The 19,482-nt window shown below is 47.8% G+C and overlaps 1 protein-coding gene across 2 annotated transcripts in view; it reads left to right on the top strand.

Annotated features, from left to right (window-relative positions):
• Positions 1–19,482, top strand: part of LOC135050967 (uncharacterized) — a 182,986-nt gene that overhangs the window by 50,480 nt on the left and 113,024 nt on the right. For both annotated transcript variants that reach the window (XM_063957193.1, XM_063957192.1), the window contains exons 3-4: positions 1,107–1,235; positions 1,342–1,411. In XM_063957193.1, the coding sequence (XP_063813263.1) occupies positions 1,375–1,411 (37 nt within the window). In that variant the 5' untranslated portion in view covers positions 1,107–1,235; positions 1,342–1,374. The remainder of the gene's footprint in view (positions 1–1,106; positions 1,236–1,341; positions 1,412–19,482) is intronic.

Here is a 19,482-nt window from a genome sequence, read left to right as displayed (position 1 = left end):
CTCAGGATATTGGCACATGCACAGTAGCAAAACATCGGCCATTTGCGATAACATTGACATTGCATACAAAACGGAATCAGGTCCTGAGTCCCACCTCTTTATCTATAGCAGAGTATTTGTTTGTTTCATTTGATCCATTTTTTCATAAAAGTCGCGGGCCCATAGGCCGGGGCCTACTCTGCCTATTTGTTAATCTCCACTTGCAACTGAAGGGGTGTAAGTGGGATGTAGTCAGTAGCGGATCTTGCCATGGGCAAGCAGGACTTTTGCCCGGGGCGCCCCCTTCCGGAGGGCACTGCACCATGGCAAAATCTGCTGCTGCTGTGCCCCCCGCTGTCCGCTGCCGCCCGCTGTGAGGGGAACTAGACGCGTAGCTCCCTTCGTGGAGAGGACCTTTACTGTGCGGTGCGCAATGACGTAATCGCGCACCGCGCAGCAAAGGTCCTCTCCACGAAGGGAACTAGACGCGTAGCGTCTAGTTTCTCTTCGTGGAGAGGCACTTTGCTGTGCGGTGCGCGATGACGTCATCGCGCACCGCACATCATTTCAGCGGCGCTACTACTGTACAGGGGGCGTAACTGACCACGCCCCCTATTGCCCGCCCGGGGCGCTGAAAGCCTTCGAACCGGCCCTGGATGTAGTAGAGCATTTACAGTAGATGAGGACAATGCGGATGCCATTATGGCTGACATGCGTTCATCTCTACATCAACCCCATTATATAGACAGCTGTCAATGGTAAAACTTTACAATTTATGATCTAAATGATCAGGAAACTCTCTTACATACACATACAGCAGTTCACTGAAGCTCCTTGTTTTTCACGCATTTGTTTTTTTAAGATAAAGTGCATTTCAACCAATATAGAACACAAATTCATACCCAATGTTTCCTTTACACATGGGCCAGATGTACTGAGCCTTGAGGAGAGATAAACTACCAGCCATTCTGCATCTGTCATATTTGAAGAACAGCCCCTTAATGAGAAAATAGAAAGAAAAAAACACACACAAGAAGACTGAAATGTTGAAATGAATGAAAGGGGGTGGTCCTAAAGTGTTTGTGGGCTGGACTTTGAAGTCACTGTTTACAACTTGTGCATTTCAGGTGGATCTGGTAACCTGCAAAACAAGGTGCAACTGTGAGGGTCATTGGTGGGTGTGGACATTACGGTGGAAAAGTAGGCGCACTTGCGTAAGTAAAGAAGAAGAGTGGATCCCCAATTTTTTCCAGTTCGTAAGTGAAACTTTATTTGTTGGTTAATAGAACTATATTCAGTATCACTAGATTATTAGCATCATACATATATAATGTTAAACATTCTGTTTTTTTTTTTTTCTAGACTCTGCTCAGTTTTTTTGATTTGGCCTGACCAATGGAGATTAAAAAGGACCAGATCCGTCTGCTTCAAGGTGAGGTGATACATTTTGTCAGGGATTACACACACTGCACCCATTATAGAAATGCCTATAGATGCAAGGCCATTACTGACAAATTTGCTGAAGCTTCTCCTAGTTACCACGCACTCTAGTGAAAGCCAGATGCTTTTGTACTTGTGCGCGGGGGGGTGGAGTAGGACCTGACATACGGGGTGGACTAGCCCCGTGCTGGGCGGACCCCGCATTTCAGAGTAAATGATCATAGATGTGCCAGATTTAGCACATCTACGATCAACTCTGAATTACCCCTAGAATAGAGCAAGAAGAGAGAGACAAGTTCACAGAATATTATTTGCAGGAGTTTGCTGAGTGTCTCGGCAATTTCTGGTATTGAAAGTGTTAACAGAATCTGGTATTATAACAATGAGGACCAGAATGATATTTTATATTGCAAGTAGGCAGAGTCACAGGTTTACATGTGTTACTTCTTGCTGCAATCCACTTGTAACAGCTATACAGCCAACTCCAGACTGTTTGTACAGGACTATGGGGGTCATTCCGAGTGGATCGCTCGCTGCCGATTTTCTCAGCGCAGCGATCAGTTAAAAAAAATGGCAAAACTGCGCATGCGTATGCACCTCAATGCGCACGTGCATTGTACGGGTACAAACAGCATCGTTGCTGTGCAATGCTTCTAGCGACGAAGCCATTCGTACAGCCGATCGCAAGGAGATTGATAGGAAGAGTGCGTTTATGGATGTCAACTGACCGTTTTCTGGGAGTGGTTGGGAAAACGCAGGCGTGACCAGGCGTTTGCAGGGCGGGTGTCTGACGTCAATTCCAGGACCTCAGTCGCTAGGATCATCGCACAGGATAAGTAACTTCAGGGCTGGTCTTGTTTTGCACAAAATGTTTTGTCCCGCTCGGCTGCACATGCGATCGCACACTTGCAAAGCAAAAATACACTCCCCCGTGGGCAGTAACAATGCGTTTGCACGGCTGAAAAAAATAGCTAGCGAGTGATCAACTCGGAATGAGGGCCAATGTCAAAGCATCTCACTTGTGCGAACACCTCTGCTTGATTGACAGGCGGAGGGAGTAGGTGTCATGGTGCCATGATTCAACTCGGCATTGAGGGGGAGTGGTCCAGACAACACATGCTTATCCAGACTGTTTGCGGGGCCTGCGTAGGCAGAGGGCTACCCTAAACATGCAAGAGCATTGTCGCCGTGCAATGCTTTCGCATGTTTGTGGGGGGGGCTCGATACGGTATGCGGGGCGGACTTGCCCTGTGCTGAGTGTCACCCCGCATGTCGGTGCAATGGATCAAAGATGTGCGTGTTTTTTGCACATCTACGATCCATGCTGAATTAGGTCCTATGTCCCTAGTAAAATACAGACAGTGTCTCTATTAGCGGGGAGCTGAAACTAAGTTGTAGGCAGTGATCTGTGGCTCTGGATCAAATAAACACAATTTGTCAAAATTCCACAGTACAGACCAAGTATAAGCTGTAGTCTCATCAGGGTACTGAGGGGCAGATTTATTAAGTCTGGTGAAGTGATAAAGTGAAAGGTGATAAAACACCAGCCAGTCAGCTCCTAACTGTCATTTTTCAAACCCAGACTGTGACATGGAAGTTAGGAGCTGATTGGCTGGTACTTTATTACCATGCAATTTATCACTTCACCAGGTTTAATAAATCTGCCCCACAGTCCAGAGACTGCACTTGCATAAGTGTGCACATTTAGCTGTGTCCCTTGCTCTAGGGCTTAATCAGGTACGTGTGCAAAAGATGCACAAAAGTACAACAGACCTCCTTCACACTGCTGCCCTTTGCCTGTACTTCTCTGCAGAAGCTGTAGGTCTCTCCACTGCTCTTCCAACTCCCCACTATGGCCGCTGCTGCTCTGCCCCACACTGTGCAGCCTGAGTCCGAGTCACTGCTGCCAGTTCCTCTCTACAGTCATTGGCTCCCTCAGTGACCTCCCAACACTGCTGGGTCCTTTACTTGCAGCCTTCTGCTCTGTTGTGATTACCACCATCGCACCCAGTGTCTCCACAGCTATCTACAACTTTGAGTGTCTCAGCAGCCACCTCAGATCATTCTCCTGCACCAAGTGTCTCATCTCTCTCTATGCACCCTCTATCGCTCTGCCCCCAAACAACCTCTCTGTTTCCCACGAAAAGCACCAGTTCCCTGGGTGTCTGCTGGGTCTTTAAAAATGATGGCAGAATAACCTGTGCTTCCAGTCCAGTTGCTAGTTTCCAGCCCAAGGTCACCACACCTCAATTAGTCAATAATAAAAAATGATTAGGCCACAAAGATCAGTCTCTAAACCTCCTAAACTGGAAAAGTTCAACTGTGAATTATATGTAATGCATCTGCAGTGAAAACATGTTCTTCTCCTGTAGGGGACATACATATATCCACTGTTGAATCCTCTGGTGAACTTTTCCATTTTAAGAGGGATAGGTGGTAATTCAGAGTTGATTGTAGATGTGCTAAATTTAGCACATCTACGTTCATTTACTCTGACATGCAGGGGGACACCCAGCACTGGGCTAGTCCGCCTCGCATGTCATGACCCTCCTCTCCGCACAGGTACAAAAGCATTGTACGGCGCGCCCATTGCACAGACCGTGCCCTGCCAACGGCGTTCTAACGCTGTTGGCACGCACCCTCCCGCCCCACATGCCTCTGCCTGTCAATCAGCCAGTGAGATACTGATAGCATCTCCCTGGGCTCCCGGGTTGCGCACGCGCAGTGCGTCCGCTGCGCGTGCGCGCTCCACAAAGTAAATTCAGACTGCGATCGCTGCCACTGCAGTGATGCAGTCTGTATTGCCCCCTTAGAGACTAATCCCGGTGCTTGGTGGCCTACTCATATTTTATTATTGTCTGTTGGGTGTCTCGCTGCTTTAGTCCATGGCATTAGTCAGTGTCCACAGTGTCCTAGTGCATACCTCCCAACATTGGTGGTTCAGGGCTTGGGACCCTGAGTGTGCCAAAGCTTTGCGTCTGCAAAGGGGCAGAGCCATGTGTAAAGGGGGCGTGGTGTTGCTGCACCTCCGTTCCCATCACTGTGGGGGCGTGCCCTAGACTCTCTGTGCATAGTGAATAGATGCCATGTGCACTGCAGCGTAAACTCCCCCTAACTGCCGCCCCCCCACCATGGGACACTGCAGACAGTCTGAGAAAAATGGGACTGGGCTAAAATGATGCACTAGGAAGTGGGAAGGATGTCGGAGATCCATCCACTCTTCCGGGGGAGCACCCAAGGCAGGAACACTACCCAAAAAATGAGTTTTATGGTAAGAACTTACCTTTGTTAAAACTCTTTCTGCTAGGTACACTGGACTCCACAAGGATAGACATTGGGGTGTAGAGTAGGATCTTGATCTGAGGCACCAACAGGCTGAAAAGCTTTGACTGTTCCCAGAATGCATAGCGCCGCCTCCTCTATAACCCCGCCTCTCTGCACAGGAGCTCAGTTTTTAGTTAACCAGCCCAATGCATTAGCAGGAAAAGACACGACAACGGTTAGTAGCCACATACACCACACTCTCACGACAGGAGAAGTGTCAGCGGCTAATGCCATACCAACCCAAAGAAGCTAAGTGCGTCAGGGTGGGCGCCTTGTGGAGTTTTAACAAAAGTAAGTTCTTACCATAAAACTCGTTTTCTGCTGCAGGGTACACTGGGCTCCACAAGGATAGACATTGGGGATGTCCTAAAACAGTTCCTTATGGGAGGGAACGCACTGTAGCGGGCACAAGAACCCGGCGTCCAAAGGAAGCATCCTGGGAAGCGTCAGTATCGAAGGCATAGAACCTTATGAACGTGTTCACTGAGGACCACGTAGCCGCCTTGCACAATTGTTCAAGGGTCGCACCACGGCGGGCCGCCCAAGAAAGTCCAACAGACCGAGTAGAATGGGCTGTAATGTGAGCAGGAGCTGATAGACCAGCCCTCACATAAGCATGTGCAATCACCATTCTAATCCATCTGGCCAAAGTTTGCTTGAGAGCAAGCCAGCCCCGTTTGTGAAATCCAAACAGCACAAATAGAGAATCAGATTTCCTAATAGAAACAGTTCTCTTTACATAGATATGGAGAGTCCGTACCACATCCAAAGACCGCTCTTTGGGAGACAGATCAGGAGAAACAAGTGCCAGAACCACAATCTCCTGGTTAAGGTGGAACGAAGAAACCACCTTAGGCAAATAACAAGGACGAGTCCCAAGAACCGCCCAGTCACGGTGAAATATCAGATATGGGGAACTACAAAACAAGGCACCCAAATCCGACACTCTTCTAGCTGAAGCAATAGCCAGCAGAAACACCACCTTGAGGGAAAGCCACTTAAGATCAGCTGAACCAAGAGGTTCAAACGGAGACTCTTGTAACGCCTCCAAAAACACCGACAAGTCCCAAGGAGCCACAGGCGGGACATAGGGAGGCTGGATACGCAACACACCCTGAGTGAAGGTATGCACATCAGGTTAGGTTGCAATGTTTCTCTGAAACCACACCGACAAGGCAGATATTTGAACCTTGAGGGAGGCCAGACGCAGGCCTAAGTCCAGACCCTGCTGAAGAAAGGCCAACAACTTGGCTGTACTATACTTGGAAGCGTCATAATTTTTAGATGCGCACCAAACAAAGTAAGAATGCCAGACCCTATAATAAATCCGAGCAGAAGCCGGTTTCCGGGCCCGCAACATAGTTTGAATGACCGCCTCAGAAAACCCTTTAGCCCTTAAGACGGAAGATTCAAGAGCCACGCCATCAAAGACAGCCGGACTAGGTCCTGGTAGACACAGGGGCACTGAACGAGGAGGTCTGGGCATTGTGGAAGTAGGATTGGACGCTCTGACGATAGGCCCTGCAGGTCTGAGAACCAGTGCCGTCTGGGCCACGCTGGAGCTATGACAAGCAGAATTCCTCTTTCTTGCTTGAACTTCCGAATTACCCTGGGCAGGAGTGACACTGGAGGGAACACGTACGGCAGCCGAAACCTCCACGGCACCGCCAGCGCATCCACGAATGCTGCTTGAGGATCCCTTGTCCTTGCTCCGAAGACCGGAACCTTGTGATTTTGTCGAGACGCCATCAGATCTACGTCTGGAAGGCCCCACTTTTCCACTAGGAGTTGAAACACTTCTGGATGGAGGCCCCACTCGCCGGCATGTACGTCCTGACGACTGAGAAAGTCTGCTTCCCAATTCCGGGCTCCCGGAATGAATATTGCCTATATGGCCAGTAGATGGCGTTCCGCCCAATGTAGAATCCGTGAGACTTCCTTCATTGCCAAACGGCTTAGAGTGCCACCTTGATGATTTATGTAAGCCACTGTGGTGGCGTTGTCCGACTGTACTTGAACAGGACGGTTCTGAATTAAATGCTGGGCCAGGTTCAACGCATTGAAGACCTCCCGCAATTCCAGAATGTTGATCGAGAGGAGGGATTCCTTCTTGGTCCACCGACCCTGAAGGGAGTGTTGCTCCAGCACCGCACCCCAACCTCTTAGGCTGGCATCTGTTGTCAACAGGACCCGGTCAGATATCCAGAAGGGACGGCCCCTGCACAATTGTCGGTCCTGGAGCCACCAGAGCAGCGACAGACGGACCTCCGGAGTCAATGAGATCATGTGAGACCTGATAATGTGAGGCAGGCCGTCCCACTTGGCTAGAATCAGCTTCTGGAGGGGGCGAGAATGGCATTGAGCATACTCCACCATGTCGAATGCTGACATCATGAGGCCCAGCACCTGCATCGCCGAATGTATCGACACTTGTGGACGAAAAAGGAAGCAACGAATCCTGTCCTGAATCTTCAGGACTTTCTCCTGAGACAAGAACAACCTCTGGTTGTGAGTGTCCAATAGCTCTCCCAGGTGCACCATGCTCTGAGCAGGGACCAGGGAGGATTTCTTCCAGTTGATGAGCCACCCGTGGGCTTGTAGAAACCGGACAGTCATATCCAGATGACGTAGAAGTTCTGGTGAATTTGCCAGGATTAACAAGTCATCCAGATATGGCAGTATCCTGACCCCTTGACGGCGGAGTACCACCGTCATCACCGCCATAACTTTGGTGAAGACTCGCAGAGCTGTAGTTAAACCAAAAGGTAATGCCCAAAACTGGTAATGGAGGTTGCCAATCGCAAACCTCAGGTACTGCTGATGTGACGCTGCTATAGGAATATGCAGGTAAGCATCCTATATGTCCAGGGATACCATGTAGTCCCCAGGTTCCAAGGCCAGAACTATAGAGCGAAGGGTTTCCATACTGAACTTGGAAACCTTCACAAACCTGTTCAATGCCTTGAGGTTGAGAATGGGCCGGGAGGACCCATTCGGTTTCGGGACTAGAAACAGCGGAGAATAGTACCCCCGGCTCCTCTGCGCAAGAGGCACCTGTACTACGACTCCTGTATCCAGGAGGGTCTGTACCACCGAATGTAAAGCGTTTGCCTTTGTCTGGTCCAACGGGACTTCTGTCCGGCAAAATCGATGAGGGGGTCGGTTTTTGAAGGCTATGGCGTAACCTCAAGTGACGACTTCCCGTACCCAGGCATCTGAAGTGGTCTTCAACCATTCCTGGGTATACCCTAGAAGCCGGCCCCCCACCCTGGGATACCCCAGGGGGAGGCCCGCTCCGTCATGCGGCAGGCTTATCGGCCTTGGAAGCTGGCTGACGGGCCGCCCAGGCTCTTTTGGGCTTCGGCTTACCAGGTTTGGAAGTGCGGGCCTGCTTGTTGTACGCCTGACCTTTTGCTTTACCTGAAGGACGAAAGGAGCGAAAGGAAGAACCATTAGCCTTCGACACAGAAGGAGCAGTACTTGGCAGACAGGCAGTTTTGGCAGTAGCCAAGTCAGCCACTATCTTATTTAAGTCCTCCCCAAACAGAATATCTCCCTTGAAAGGGAGTACCTCCAGGGTTTTTCTAGAGTCCAGATCCATAGACCAGGATCTCAGCCACAATATACGGTGAGCCAGGACTGATGTAGTAGAGGCCTTGGCTGCTAGGATACCGGCATCAGAAGCGGCCTCTTTAATATAGCGAGAAGCTGTGACAATATATGACAAGCATTGTCTAGCATGGTAAGAAGAGATTTCAGTTTCTAACTCCAAGGCCCATGCTTCAATAGCCTCTGCAGCCCATGTTGCTGCAATAGTGGGCCTTTGTGCAGCACCCGTGAGGGTGTAAATCGCTTTCAGACAACCCTCCACGTGTTTATCCGTAGGCTGTTTTAGAGACGTGACGGTAGTGATAGGTAGAGCTGAGGAAACCACCATTCTAGCCACATGTGAGTCTACTGGAGGAGGCGTTTCCCAATTTTTAGACAGCTCTGGCGTGAGGGGATAGCGAGCCAGCATCTTCTTTTGAGGCACAAACTTCTTATCCGGGTTTCCCCAGGGTTCCTGATGTATATCCACTAGGTGGTCAGAGTGAGGTAAAACTTGTTTAACCACCTTCTGACGCTTGAACCTATCTGGTTTCTTAGGAGGGACGGATGGCTCGGGATCATCCGTAATCTGTAAAATTAATTTAATAGCCTCCAAAAGATCAGGAACATCCACATGTGAACTACCCTCCCCATCAGCAGTATCTGAGTCAGAATCTGTGGGGTCAGTGTAAGTGCCATCTTCATCAGACAAGGTGTCAGTGACAGCAGTGGATTGTGAGGAGATAAGAGCTCGCTTAGAGGACCCCTTGGACTTAGGCGAGCGAGGGTCAGACTTTTTAGTAGTCAGGGACTGGATCAACTTCTTCAATTGAGCAGATAAATCGTCAGCCCACGGCGGATTAGCTGCAGGGACCACATACGGTTGCACCGGCATAGGGGGTCCCATAGGGGGTGTTAGTTTATTAACTAGCGTATATAGAAGCGTGGAAAAAGCAGCCCACGGTGGGTCATTATGTACCTCCGTTGCCACAGTCCCACTGGGGGGGAAGGAGCCCCAGAACCAGAGCCCACAGCTGCTGTATTCTCCTCATATGGATCTGTGGCTTCAGCAACACCGGCAGTGTGTTCAGCCCCAGAACCGTTACCTTCATAAGCAGACATGATATAACTGGCAGTATCAGGTAACACAGTACAATTGGCAGCAGCACAATACCTCTTACCCAAACCCCTGCGCAGTGTAGTCAGCACAAGCAGAGATATAGGAGAGATATGGTGACTAAAATCACAGAGAAAAATACGTATGAAAGTATATCTTGTAAATATCCTTATATTATTATAAAACCTGACGCACCAAGCCCCCTCAGGTTATAGAATATAGGAATAGCAAGTTGACTGAGAGACACGAATTGGAAACCACTCAGCAAGCTAATGCACACACATATAGTCACAGTTGTACAATGCAGAGGTTATTACTAACAATAATACTGCACTGGACCAGCTTATATAGCTATGTAGTCAATAGGGGTGTAGTACGGCTGACCGGCGGTCAGGAGACCGCCGGTCAGCTTACCGACGCCGGGATCCCGGTAGCATACCGACGCCGGGATCCCGGCGGGGAGGGGCGAGTGCAGCAAGTGGAAATAGTCCCTGTTGGTCGGCATGCCGACCATCGGGATAGTGAGCGGTCGGGATGGTGGAGGAGGTCATGTGACTGTCGGTCACCCAACCGCCGGTCACATGAATACCACCCGTCAATAGATATAACACTGCACAGTAAGAACTGGATGTATATCACAGGGTAATTGTACTAGAAAACCCTGACTAAATGCACTGTTTCTTAACTAACACTGTCTATAGTGACAGGTAGAATACTTAAGTGTCATGTAAAGTCACAGCGCTGTCAACCAGACGGCTTTACACAGGAGGATTTGCCCAAGCAGTCGCAGGAACAGTGTAGCTGGGAGAAATGGCGCCCAAACACTGACAGGGAGTGAGGGAGAGACAGATATGCAGCTCCAGGGCGGGAACATTTGCGGAAAATGGCGCCCTGGGGCTGGGGGAGGGGCTCCAGGTCTAAGCCTTATCCTCCTGCTGGCAAAACCACCGGGTACTGCAGGCTACTAGTAAAATGGTTTTAAGGGAAAACCTGACCTGCACCCATGCCCTGGTGATCTAGTGGGATCGCCTGTACTGCCACAGTGTCCACCGCCAGCGCGTGCGGCCCACCTCCCACTGACCACGCCGGATCGCAATAAAGTACGGGTCCCGCAAGCGGGACCCACTCACCACCTCCCGAAACGCGGCCACGCGATCCCGGAGAGCCCCTGTCGTGTGTGCCTGACCATAGAGGAAAACCGGAGCCTCCTGCTGTAGTTATCCGGGAACCAGGGCTCGGGAGTGTACAGCGCCGCTGGGGAGAGATGGAGCTGCAGCAGTGAATGTCACTAGACATGTACACACTGCTGCAGCCCTTGAAGTCTTCACTTTTCTTCTCAAAAAGCTCTTCTTAGGGCTGCCCAGAGCAGCCCCTCTGTTATGTGCCTGCTATCTGCGGCACCAACTACAAAACTGAGCTCCTGTGCACGGAGGTGGGGTTATAGAGGAGGCGGCGCTATGCATTCTGGAAACAGTCAAAGCTTTTCAGCCTGTTGGTGCCTCGGATCAAGATCCTACTCTACACCCCTATGTCTTTCCTTGTGGAGCCCAGTGTACCCCACAGCAGAAATGTGTGTGTCTCCAGCAGCTTCCCAGGAGAGCAGGAAGTATAGTATGTCCTATAGGATGGAGCAGGATAACGCCATCTAAAGATGACATTAGTTCAAACAGTCAAGCTCTGAAAATGTTCAGGTTTTGGAGCTTGATAAATGACATCTCCATCCTCTGTAAGGTGTTACACATTCTGCCTTAAATAAACACTGGAGGCCTAGCAGTGACTCATCATTATACCAGTTGAAAGTGAAACTGCACAAACATAGGTTTATTTATAATGGGTGCAGGGTGTGCAGTGCACACAGGGCAACTGAAGCCCCGGGGAAACCCTGCATTGCACACCCTGCACCCAGATTATACTAATACCCCTTTTACACCTACGAGCACGGGTCGCAGCCGGGAGCCTGACACGGGAGCTGCCCCCTGCTGCGACCCGTGCTCGGTCCCTTTCCCATTAGCAGTCACAACCCGGCATATGCCGGGTTGGTGACGCTTCTAGCTACACGGCAGGGGCGGCGCAGGGAGATCACATGATCTCCCAGCGCCGCCCATCCATACAGTGTAAACGGGAGCCGTGTCGCATCGACACGGCTCCCGTTTACACTACACCCTACCCGGATCATTCCCGTGTCCTACCCAGGTAAATAGCCGGGTAGGATTCACGGGTCACTTGATCCGGGTTTACCCTTTTCCACTTGCCAAAAACACGGGTAAATGCGCGCCCCCGTGCATTTACCCGTGTTTTTTGAGCTAGTGGAAAAGGGGTATTACCTTGTGCACCATCTTCCCAGTGAAATCTTTGAGAAGATGGTGCTGCACTGTGAACGCAAAGACTCTGGCACTGTGCCAGTGCCTTTGCTTTCTTGTGCGCATGCACCATCTTCCTGAATACCACTGGAAAGATGGGATCACAGAGGAGGAGGGACCCTCTTGTCGATGCCCAAGGTAAGATATGCGTCTGAGCGTGATGCACTACAATCATATCCCATCGGGCTTTAATACACCCCTGCAAACAAATATAATTTAATAGTGATCCCAATTTGTACTCCAGTGTCCCAGAGAACAGCGATTTTGTACCTTTTTCAACTCACAACACATTAAATAAATTTCTAAAATTGTCAACACACTCCACCAGTTTTCAGACGCAACGGCAATGTCGGATGCAGTGAAGATATGCATAAGCATGTGTCTGAGTCGGGTAAACATGCATCCCTATCAGTGACGGATTTTACTTATCCTGCAGTCCTCACACCCCCTCCCCCACCACCACTAAAATCCTCCACTTATGGAAGATCAGCTGAGCCATTTGCAGTCTGTGATTGCACTGTCTCAGTGGCTTTACTGTGACTGGCAGTGACTTCCTATTGGAAGTCCTAGCTGCCAGTCACCCGCAGGACAGGCAGTCCCATCCGGAGGTGTTTCCTACCTCCGGGACTGCAAGGCTGCGATTAGCAGTAAGCTGGCTTCTTGCCTAAAAATGACCCCAGTCCATACTTGCCTACTTTTGAAAAAGCATTTCAGGGAGATTGTGAAAGTAACACCTATCAGTGCGGACGTGTACTGCTACATCTGAGAGGCGTGTCATGAAAATAACTTACATCCAAATCTAAATGAGCCCCAAAGTTAGTAAGATCTACTTTTTGAAGAAAAGACACTGATATTTTGCAGGATTTTTTTTGTGTATTGTGTTCTACAAGAGGTTCCATATACTGTAAGTGGCCACAAGAAACCTTTAAAATGCATGTAGCCATAGGGATCATTGTGCCTTATAACCAATACAGGGAAATGGCATTGATGTTCCCAATAGATTGTATGTATCTCTGATTTCTCTTTTTTTCAGGGAGATTGAGGGACTATTCAGGGAGTCAGGGAGATTGCTACTATTTCAGGGAGTCTCCTGCAGAATGAGGGAGGGTAGGCAACTATGCCCCAGTCCAGCTTCTGTGGGCTGCAGCCGATGCAGTCCATAGATGCCGGAGTTTGGGTATGCGCACTCAAACCGAAACTATATATTTTTCCCCCCATATTTTTGGAAGCAGGACCGGTCCAAGAGCCTGGTGCTGGTTGTTAAAATACAAGGGAACCTGCTGTATTTTTTCAACCATTACCGTCTCAAAGAGCTTGGGGCTAGTAATGCTTTTTTCTTTTTGGGGGGAGAAAGGAGGGGGGCCTTGTTGTTTGTTTGTTTGTTTGTTTGTTTGTTTTTGTTTCTTTTACTTTTTATTAACTGTTATAGACAGAAGCATGCATTGATCTCACTGATTGGTGCATGCTTCTGTCAAACTCTCATCTAAAAAGCTGGTCTATTTATAGGCAAGTTTTTGTCATGTTTTGGGTGCAAGTCTTTTTATAAAACCCGGAATCTGTTACATTTGGCAGAGGGTATCAGAAATGCAAGGGTCCTTCCTGGACAGTGACTTGGAGGCTACAGATGCTGACAATGGGTGCCTCTGTCCTTGCACACTCAGATGCACATATTTAAACGAAGGTGCAGCCACAGTCTCAGCATTCCTCCCAACTTTTGCTTGAGGGGAGTCGGGACTATTGCGCGGCGATCCGAAAAGGGGGAATGGTCTCTGCAGGGAGGGGCGTGACCACGCCAAACTGACTCATTTTACAGCCTTTTGGGGGAGTGTCCTGTGTTCGCCGAGCAGCCTGGCAGCCCCCTGCTCCTCTCCCAGCACTGCATCTATTCAGACATCACTCGCTGCTTTGCAGAGTAGAGCAGTGGGTGATCAAAGCTCCACCAACTGCCCTCTGCCTACGGGACCCTGCTGCCCGTGGAAGGGACAGCGGGGCAGTGTCCGAATAGCAGGACTGTCCTGCTGGAATCTGGACAGTTGGGAGGTATGGTCTCAGTGTAGTTTTTGCAAAAACTATCATGAGAAGGGTGAGGGAGAGATTCACAGGGACAGAGCATTTTTGCAAGCTCAGTCCCTGCATGCAATATTTGATACATACTTCTAGGGGCGTAGCTAAAACTTTGTGGGACCCATGGCAAAATTTTGAAAGGGCCTCCCTTCTATAGAGAGGGGAGATACAGGGGTAGAGTGAGGGTACAAGGTTTAACAAACTCACTCTCTTCAGATAGAGGGTCCCACGTGGCTGGCGCTCCAGAATAACTAATTGGGGGGGTCTTCTGTAGTTGTGCCAAATGCACAGCTCCCCAGCCCATCACACTTGCCCCTGTATGGCCCAGAGCAGGGCCGTTTCTATGGGCATGTGCAGTGTGGCTGGGTGCAGGGGCAGCTGCGGGCCCTGGAAGCAGTCTGGGCCCCGTAGCGGCTGCATCACCTGCACCCTCGGTGGTTATGCCACTGCATCCATGGGGTGCATTCAAATATAGCAATGTGAATTTTGCTGATTTTAACATATCCCATCCGCATCTGAGAGGCGGATTGTGATAAATATGTCCCATTATGCCCTTGAGAAACAAGTTATATTGGTTGGAACAGTGATGCTCTGATTAAAAGTAGATTGGTGGGATACTGGGCCAAAAAGTAAAATATAAGATTCCAGAGGGGACTGGTCCCCTAATTTCCAAATATTTAATCCTAATTATAATAAAACAATAATATGATATTAATTATATTGATTATGGCCTCTATAAATGTCGTACTCAATGTTAATAGGCAACTACTCCTTTCTCTTGTTTAACCCAGCACCAAACACAGATACTTATTCTATGAAAGGGTGAAAAGAAGGCACACACAGCGTAATACTGCAGAATACCATATCAATGCTTACCTTGGTAATACATGTGCTGCAAACTAAAATCAGAATGGAATATTATGAATATTCATATGGCCTCTATGGATTCATACAGCTGAAGCGGTCATCTCTACCAGACCTAGGTACTGGTGATTAGCAGTCTCCAGGGCCAGTTCTAGCATTAAGCAGCTATAGGCAGCTGCCTAGGGTGACGGGATCTGGGCGGGGTGCCACTGATTCTGCCTATCACAAAATTAATGATGTCCCTGAAAGAAACATCATTGTTGAAATTAATTCAAGTGTTGGCTGTGGAACCTATAAGTCACACTTTCATCTGAAGGGGTGGGAAGTGGGTATTGGTGGTGGTGGGGGGCAGTAGGCTGAAGTTTTGCTTAGGGTGCCGAGAAACCTTGCACCTGCCCTGGCAGTCTCCAATGCAACACATACAGTACAGTCTACCCCAACCAGTAAGGGACACTTTTAGTGTGTTGCCCGACTACTGTAGGTTGATTAAATTAGAAATATGGATGAAGATACTGAAAAAGTACAGTATGTCAGGAGAAATATGCATATTGTTGCTGGGCAGATTCACAAACCCACAACATGAAGTATATATATTGATCTACATGGGGTAGTACTAAACTCTAGAGTAGTAGTGGACCTTGAAACACATTTTGCATTTTGTTAGGGGTGGATTGTGATGGAAAACCAGCCCAGAAAAATTATTGAAGCAGCCTAATGGGGTGCGGTCTGATGAGGGGGTGGGGTCTGTTGAGGGGGGTGGGATCCCTCTTCATAGGGCCTGACTGTACACAATTGCGGCCTTCCTTTCATCTTTCGCTGCAGTTGTGTCTGAGACCAGGGGCGGATTAGGAACTGAAAGTTGCCCTGTAAAATTTTGTAGAAGTGGCCCGACATGGGCAGCACAAGAGGTATAACATATCATGGTACATGGGAGCATCACTGGATGGCTGAGCTGCTGTACTGTAGAGATGGAATAACAGAATGAATGGGGATAATGCAGTGTACTGAGTGCGGTGGGATGCCTGTCATTTGGGGGGAGGGACCACATGACAACACACATAACAGGAGCCACAGAAACATCAGCCTACCAGGAATCTTCCTGGTGAGCCCTATGGCCAATCTGCCCTTGCTTTTTGTTAATGTACCTTTGTGTTAGTATTATTATCATTAGTCTCTGCTGTAACTTTAAAATTGCTATGTACTGCTCATCATGTTTTCTGTAAACATGAAAAAAAAAATTGACCTCTGGCAGTTTCAGTAATATTCCCAGCAGGCTTTATGCAAACATTATGATAAGGTGCAGAACTGAAATATCCCCATGGTGTTGGTGATGCACACTGCAGATTATGCCAGAGGGGATTATGTGAACATTGGTTTCATCAGTTTTATAGAAGTATAATGGGATAGCGCCTTCTAGTGGCAAAGCTGGGAAATGAGAGAATTTTACAATATGCTAGATCCTGTCATAAATTGTGGGTTTTTGTTGAAATATTGCTAAACTGTACAGTGTATCCCCCTCCAGTCATGTGCCCTGCTCCTTACTGTTGGTGCAGATGGTACTTTTATCTGTATAGTACTTATTATTTTGGTTGTGTCAGAGTTACACCAGCAGTAACATTGTTATCTGGCAGTATTTCTTTTGCATAGGTGAGCCTAGGTATCAAGCATGGCAGTGGAACTTTTACCTGTTATGCCAGATATCCACGCACAGTTCAGCTGAGAAGAGGCCTCCAGTCCAGGGCTATAGTTATATATTACTGTTCTGGATGGATTGTAATGTAATGACAAATCACAATGACACTTTTTGATATTATAACAATGCAGCAAAGAAACACATATTAGAGATTCACAGAAAATGTCTATGGAGAACCTTAGCACGTTTTCAGAAATATAACGCTAGTCAATATTTTTGTTTCTGAAGTGTTGTAACTCCATTACTCTGCATAAGCTTTTATTACTTTCATACTGTATGTTATAATTTTTGTGATCTCTTTTGGATGGTGATACTTTCCATACATTTTAATGAATTTTTTTCATAATAAAACTCTCAGGTAAATTATAGTATTAATTTCAATCGATTTAACAAATTTTAGGACCATCAATCATTTCTTACTGCAATATTCGCACCATTTGCTGTGTATATTGACTGTAGTTATTAAAGTTTGTTTCCAGTGTGGAGTTGCTAGAAAATGATTTATCTATTATAACTGCATACCTAACAAGCTTTCATAGTGTCAAGAATTGCAATACCTGGTATAATACTTTGCCTACCAGGTCCGTCCATGGCAGCTCTTTCCGTTTCTACAGCATGCCTCACACTGCTAACCTGGGTGTAGTATGAGTGGCCGGCGGCCGGGATCGTGGGGGCCAGCATACCGGCGCCGGGATCCCGACCGCCGGCATACTGACAGCTGGGCGAGCGCTAATGAGCCCCTTGTGGGCTCGCTGCGCTCGCCACGCTGCAGGTGGTCGTGGACCCCCAAGAGGGAGAATATGTGTCGGCATGCCGCCAGTCAGGATCCCGGCGCCGGTATGCTGGTCGCCAGGATCCCGGCCGGTGGCATACTGAAGACCACCCTGCTGACCTGTGTTATTCTCCTTAGCTTCGGCACTCCCCTGCTTTATTGCTGTAGTATGATTTTGGATTTCCTATTTAACCACCACTCTGGAGCAAATGGCTCTGCCGGAGTACTAGACTCATTACCTATCTCAAGTTTCTGATGTTCTCTACTGTGTATGACCCAGCTACTTTCTGACTCCTATCTGCAATATTCCTAGAGCTGATCCATGACCTCTCTGTGTTATGACCCAGGATTTCTATGTAACTCCTCTCAGGATTATACCGGAGGCTTATTCTTAACCTCCCAGTAATCTGCCCTGGGATTGCTTGTGATTGCTTTGCAGATTCTGTATGTTGTCCATTGACCATTGATGGTTACTAATTATCGATGGTTTTATGATGAGCTTTTCCACCATTGTTAGGAAGCCACTGATGGTAACCATCAGTGGCTGATCCCTGAAGATGAATGCTGGCCCCACCATTCTCATGCCAGGCACCATCAGCACATACACAAAGCCAAATCTTCAATGGTGGAAAACCATCAACCATCGATGGCAGAGCTGTCAATGGTCATCATTAGTGACTTACACAAGACCTCAAGTTTACCAGAACCCAGCTTGCTGACTCCAAAACACAGTAAAATTTGGAACATTGGTATCTAAGCTCCATTAGAATGCCGAGGCACTTACAGTATAGCTGCTTTATGGCAGTGACTTTAGGAAGTTTTGGAGCATGTCCAAGATGAGCTTCTTTCAAAGAATTATGTACAAGATTTGATCATGTTCAAGATAGAGAACTGTTCCAACATTTGAGAAGTTGGCTTGCACCTCATATTGTACCTCACTACCCAGTAGAACACATGAAAGTTGTATATGAGCAACTAAATTCACCATGTTGAATCTTAGAAGACCCTACAATCTCATCAGAATAAGAGAGGATTGAATGGAAGACTTTTAACACAAGACAAGGACATTATAAGTATTTGGTCATACCTTTTTGTCTAAAAAAACACCAGCCACAACACAACAACCATATTTTCTCTAAAGATCTATAAACCCATCAGAAACATGTTGCTGGGGTCCTTTTCCCACTCTTGAGACAATAACTTTTTCTGTAAACTCAAGAAATGTCTATTTGAAAGAGCCCAGCCTATTTTAGGTTACAGGTTATTAGCATCAGATCTGCAAATGGATCCAGATAAATGGTAGTCATTTTTATTTGGCCTTAGCCAACTGGTATCAAGGCAATACAAAAATGTATTGCTGTCACTAACTATTACCATCAGTTTATATATTTAAAAACTATTCCACTACAATGGCACCCATCACGACCTTAATACACTTTGTAGACAAAAGTGATTGTTTGTGAAGGTATTAAATGGGTAGAGGCCCACTGATTAGATAATTTCCTAACAAAATGGCTTGCTGGAGGAGCTAACCCGAGTTTGAAAAGGGGATTTCATGTTTCTAGTGTGACACTGGACTAGTATACAGAAAATTTGGTAACCCGGATGACCAAAACCCCATTGAGAACCTCTGTTATAAATTGGATCAATGGGTGCTTTCTAGATCAACTTGAACTTCTTCAGTGTCATAGTTAGTCACTGTACTTAAAGCGTAATAGCAAAACATACTGCCTGCTGTTGTCCAAGAACTTTTGGACAGTTTGCCAAGTAGGGTGTCTGCAGTAATCACTGCACATGGAAGATCTACGTAACATAAAGCTTCTCATTATACAGCCTGGACTTTGTGATGTTAGTGTATTAGAATGCTTAGTATTTGTAGACACTCCCTTACTAATCTGTGTAAGCCTGAATCTTCAGTGATGGTCCCTAGGACCAGGGGGATGCTGGGAAGTGGGTGGTCCAGTGTGCAGCGTGTGCTTGGAGTTGGTGATGGAATAAACAGCACAGCAGGGAACTCACATGTCTCTGTGTCCTGATGACTGGATTTACATACATATGAACAAAACATGGTGTCAGAAGAAGTTTAACTTGGACTGCTAGTGCTCTCAGAGTGTGAAAGAATACTGCAGCAGTCTGTCAGGCTGTGATACTCAGTGTCTGCAAAGCCTGCCGTGTGCTCCTCTCTTCAAACAGTGAGTAACCATGGATAAACTGGCTCCTCCAACCGGCATGCTGATGTCTGGTAACTTGTCTGAAAACTGGAAAAGATTTAAGCAAAGGT

The sequence above is a fragment of the Pseudophryne corroboree genome, chromosome 2 (assembly GCF_028390025.1).
Source record: "Pseudophryne corroboree isolate aPseCor3 chromosome 2, aPseCor3.hap2, whole genome shotgun sequence".
NCBI classification, from domain to species: Eukaryota; Metazoa; Chordata; class Amphibia; order Anura; family Myobatrachidae; genus Pseudophryne; species Pseudophryne corroboree.
This window is presented reverse-complemented; position numbering and strand designations above follow the sequence as displayed.